Source organism: Chaetura pelagica, unplaced genomic scaffold (assembly GCF_000747805.2).
Source record: "Chaetura pelagica isolate M959 unplaced genomic scaffold, ChaPel_1.0 scaffold134, whole genome shotgun sequence".
NCBI lineage: Eukaryota > Metazoa > Chordata > Aves > Apodiformes > Apodidae > Chaetura > Chaetura pelagica.
The window spans coordinates 145,776-151,126 of record NW_009953105.1 but is presented as its reverse complement, the minus strand read 5'-3'; the positions used below and the strand labels follow the sequence as shown (position 1 = coordinate 151,126).

Below are 5,351 nucleotides of genomic sequence, written 5' to 3'. Positions count from 1 at the left end.
TTTCTTTTCTTTTCTTTTCTTTTCTTTTCTTTTCTTTTCTTTTCTTTTCTCTTCTCTTCTCTTCTCTTCTCTTCTCTTCTCTTCTCTTCTCTTCTCTTCTCTTCTCTTCTCTTCTCTTCTCTTCTCTTCTCTTCTCTCACTTCACTTCACTTCACTTCACTTCACTTCACTTCACTTTGCAGGACTACATAAATTCCTTCATCATCTTGTAGCATATATCCATGTCACAACCTGACACTGTGTGGAACTACTAGTCCAAAGCTGACCCTTTGTTTTTGGTACAGGCTGAGTCCTTGGGTCACTGACATCACTGAGACTGACTCTTGGACCTTCAAGAGAAGAGACTTTCTGGTGGCCCTGCTCCACTCCACCTGAGCCTATGATTGGAGGATTCATTGTAGAGCCATCCTTTGCTCTCCAGTTCCATAAAATGGGTTCATTCAGAAGGCCTCGACCTCGCTTCATGAGCTCCCCAGTCCTCAGTGACCTGCCGAGGTTCCAGGCTGCCCGACAGGCTCTGCAGCTCAGCTCCAGCTCTGCCTGGAACAGGTGAGCAGGACCCACCCAGACTGAGCTCTTGCCCTGCAACAGCCTGTGATAAGGGCCTTGTGTGTCTGATCTTCATGCTTCAGGCTATTAATGGCTAAGCTCATCTATTTATAAGCATGCGTTACTTTTTGGCATGGCTGAGCTTTGCCAGCATTGAAAGCCTACACGGAGTTGAAAAAATTAGACCTAGAAGTGTTCAGCCTAGTTTTTGGCCAACGTTGTTCAGAAGTACTATCTTGAAGTCAACAATTGCATCTTTTATGTACCATTTAGGAAAACACATTCTTAGTTCTGTAAGAAAGGCCAGTTTCTTAATGCACAACAGGCATTTATTTATGTATTATGAAGCTTTTACCACAATCAAGTTCCTCTGACAACTGCTAAGCTTGTGGCTTCTACCAGCATTTCCTATTGACAGTCAAATGCTGTCTGCAGTGTATGTCATGCAGAAATGGCAACTGGAAAAGCAATGGGAGGGGGAGAAAGAGTAGAATTATTTAAGTTAAATCATACTGGCGGCTGTTGTTTACTGATGTCTGTCACATTTCTTTTTTTGGCAGTGTTCAAACAGCAGTGCTAAATGTGTTCAAAGGGAGAGGCTTGCAGAAAAATGAACTTTACACCCTCAATGAAAATATCAGGTAGGTTGCTGAAATGTTGCTGCTTGTTTGGTGTTTGCTTGTTTTTTTTTCCCCTACAGAAGAGCAGTTAGAGGATATTAGTGGGAGGAGCAGGGACTGAAGTAAACTTAAGCATAGATTTGGGGTTGTAGCTAACTGGTGTTTGGGGTGTTTTTTTTGTTTTTTTGTTTTTTGTTTTTTGTTTTTTTAAAATACTATTGGGTCGAATAAATGGCATGGGGCACTCAGATAATGTTTCTCTGATTTGTGTGCATCTGTAGCTTTGACAAGGTCAGGATGTGCATTGACTTGGGTTATAAGGATTTTGTCCCCTCCCAGGGAGTTTGCCTCTTCTGGCTGCTTTTTACACATTTTTATCAGGGTACTCATGATGGTAACATCTCTTTTCTAAACCCAAACTCCTCCAAACCGTGGAATGTTTAGTGCAAAACACAGCATTTCATTTAAAAGCTTAATCTTCACCTTATAATTGCAGAGCAAGGCCTGAAAATACTAAATACTAAATCAGGTTTCATGATTATCTGTGGTTTCATTCTGATTATTTGGAAAGTTTGTTTAGCAATATATAGGACTGTAGGGTAGATAAGGAACAATTTATTCTTGCCTTGGTTCCAAGTGCTGCTAAGAGGAGTACTCTCAGAGCTCATGGATGTAGCTCCTCCTCCTCTCTCTCTCCCACTACATCCGTATCATTCATCATGAATGCTATCATATAGTTCTCCACTTCTCATTTTATATCCTCCCCTACCCCTATCCCTATTGCATTTCTCCTGAGCATAAAGATTCAAATAGGCAATTTGGGCTAAGCAAATGCTAAGCAGCAATCTAAACTACCCCTTTACCTACTTTGAAAATACATGCAGCTTGCAGAGCATGAGACTGTCCTACTTGGTCTGGTCCCAAAGGTGAAAGTTTAATGTAATTACTTTTCAGAGCTGAGTGAGGGCAGTGTCTCATGCTTTAATGGTATTTTAGTGTGCTCAGGTCAGAAGTCCTCAAGTCAGGTTTGAGTACTTGTAACAGTCTTACTTCTCCATTGAATGAGTATTTATCTAAGTGAAAAAAACTAAAATAAAACAAAACTAAAAACCAAACCAATCAACCAAACAAATATTGTAAGACTTTGGAAATACCCTAACCCACAGCCTGTTGATAGATTTGAGGACCAGCTTTGGGTCTTGTGACTGGCCTGCCAGACTGTTTTCTGCTACAATGGCTGCAGCCTTCTTTCCCTCCCCAGTGCAAGCAGGTGCTCCATCCCACCCTTGCAGGAAAGCAGTACAATAGGCAGAATAGCTGTGTTTCCTGGGCTTGGCTGCAGTGACTGCACCATGTTCTCTTCTTATTGGTTACTGAAGCAGATCTAGACTGTCCAGAGCTGAGCGAAACAGGAAATTCTTTGTCAACTCTGTATGCTTTTAAGTAGTGCTGATGGTGGGAGGGGAAATACCCTATTCCACAGACAGGGAGCCCCAGGCAGCACTTGGAAGCTCTCACCTTGAAATTAATGATTAATGTTCCTGCAGGTGCCCTGAGTATCAGTTACATCTCCAAATGTCATTCTCTAAATAGGCCACTAGTGTTCAAGTAGCTTGTTAATGTTCATCTAAGGAGCAAAGAACATTCATCTGCATGTATGTTTCTATGCACACCTGCAGCCTTGCACGTGTGACTCTAGATGTATCTCCCAACACAATCTTAGTTCTGTTTGTTCAAGGTGACTCTCTAGCTTGACCTGAGGCAAAAAGGCAGACCTGTCTGATGGCCAACTTTTGTGCTATGTTATTTGACAGTGAGAAATGCAGGAGAATTTTAAAGTAAGACCATAATGACAGGACCAGGAGATGAGCAGGTGGTAACATTTTCCTCTGGATTGCTGCCACCAAATTTTTATGCCATGATTTGGTATCATCTGACTGGATACTTTTTTTTTAAAAAAAAATAGTTTTTAACTGCTCTGAAAGTCAGTTGTCACAGGAAGAGGAAATGTAAGAAATGGCATTGGGAGATCAGGTTTAAGGAAGCAAGAGGTGACCTGGCCATGATAAGGAGGAGACCTCTCCCATCTCCCTTGGGTTCTCTCTAGGGTGCTAGCCACCAGCTGGTGATCTACCTGTGTCAGGTCAAGTCCTGCCATGGACTTGTCAATCAGCCCATGGGAAACAGAGCCCCAAAGAGTTACATGGTTTATCCATCTCATAGAAATGTGCTTTGAGATAGGCAAGGTGAATATAACCACCGTGAGAGAGAAAAAGTAAAGGCATGTTGGCATGCAAGTAAATGTGGAAGTGTTACAAAATGGTTATGGAGGGGAGTTACTGTCAAAATTAACTTTCAGAAAATATGAGAATAAATTGGAGTGTTTTTTTTATAGGAGCCCAGCCTGAGAACTGGGTGGTCCCTGATTCAAATGCCATTTTTGAGCACTCTTGGTTATGCTGCGTGTTGGTGAAAAGCAAAACTCTTAGAACAGCAAAAATATGCAGTGATTTTAAGTGGAAAGTGTTGGGCATCTTTCAAATATTAGGCAGAATTTACAGCTGCAGAATTTACTACTACAGAATTTATGCTCATAGTTACTGAAAGCTGAAAGTACAAATGCAACTTTGAATTGGGGTTTTTAATGCTTCTGATGTAAAACAATGCTGATTTTTATATCAAAGTTTGAAATGTAAATGCATATTAGACTTTAGAACTTTTATCAACAGTTTTTATCAGAAATACTTGGGACTTTTTTAGTAGTCATGGGAAAGCCAGAGCTTCTGATTGTGTGTTTGCCTCACTGCTCCTCTCCGTATCATGCCAGTATTAGGGAGATATGCTGTTTTCAGTGAAATAAAAGATATCATTGTTTTAATCAAAGCAGAAAAAATTATGAAATTCAAACTAACTTCAAATGGTCTCCTCAACTTTCTGTGCATTCAGGGAGGTACATTTTTTTTCCCCCCATTCTAGGTGTATGGCTTATAAATAAAAAACTTAAGAGAAACTGTTTCTTCAAAATTTGAGAACAGCCTTCATGGGCATTTGTAGAATATATACCTAACTGTAAAATAAATTACACTGTCACCAAAATGACACATTCACATAAACTCATGTAACTTTGGTATGACTGATAGTATAGTGTGGATATGTCTGTAAGAAATGTCCAGCAATGGCTGTTCCTTCATGGCTGCATTCCTTCTGTCTACAGATGGCTGCTGAAGAGTGAACTTGGATCCTTCATCACAGATTACTTTCAGGTATTACCTTATTTGCTTGCTTTCTTTTGAGGTTTGTTGTCTTCAGCTTTTTAGCTAATAAAAAAATTAAGACCCCTTTTTACATGCCTACTTAGTCATAGCCTACAAGTTCCATTTTTGCTTTGCTACAGAGGATGATAGAAGTACTGGAGTTCTAAAATGGGGGCCATATAGCCTTAGTAGTTCTTGTGGCTTGGGCCTAACATGACAATGAAGAACCAGCCACCTGACCCCCCCCCCCCCCCCAAAAAACCGGGGCTGGAAGAACCAACTAGAAGCTCCTGGGTCGAGACAAAGATAAGGAGGGTTCTTCACCAATAAAGGTCATGGGCAAAACAGACCCAACTTGGGGAAAATAATAATTTAATTTCACACTAATCAGCTGCACACAGGACAAAGACAACACAGAGAGCAGTGCTTACATACATTACCCCCACCCCTTCCTTCTTCTCCTTCTAACTGCTCACTCTGCTCAGCTCTTATCTCAGTTCTTTCACATGTTCATCGCAGAGGCACATCTATTCTCTCTCTAATGGTTCCTTGGCTGGGCTTGGAGCTGGGGGGAGCATCTCAGCTTCTTACTGGAGCTACCTATGGGGCCTCTCCCCCACTAACAAAAACCCCACCAAACTAGCACAATAGAAATAATATTTATGGGTGTATGTGCTAATTAGGATAATCTTTGTGTGTCAGAAAGGCTGCTAGTATTGTGCCAAGGTCAAGAAGGAATTCACTTGAACTTTTAAAAGAAGATGGGATACCTTTTCATTTGTTTTTTTTTTTTTACCCTATTTCTGTGGTACAGAGAATTCAGGAGTAGGTTTTCTGCAACAGGGGCCAGCAAAGGGGAAGAGAAAAGGGCTATTTTTTATTATTATTTTTTTTGAGCTGGAGGGGCGGGAGGTAGAGAAGGAAGTCC

The 5,351-nt window shown here is 41.0% G+C and overlaps 1 protein-coding gene across 1 annotated transcript in view; it reads left to right on the top strand.

The window, feature by feature from the left end:
• Positions 1-379: 379 nt before the first annotated feature.
• Positions 380-5,351, top strand: part of PRR5L (proline rich 5 like) — a 29,632-nt gene continuing 24,660 nt past the window's right edge. The window contains exons 1-3 of the mRNA XM_009997279.1: positions 380-549; positions 1,110-1,190; positions 4,384-4,432. Coding sequence (XP_009995581.1) covers positions 380-549; positions 1,110-1,190; positions 4,384-4,432 — 300 coding nt within the window. The remainder of the gene's footprint in view (positions 550-1,109; positions 1,191-4,383; positions 4,433-5,351) is intronic.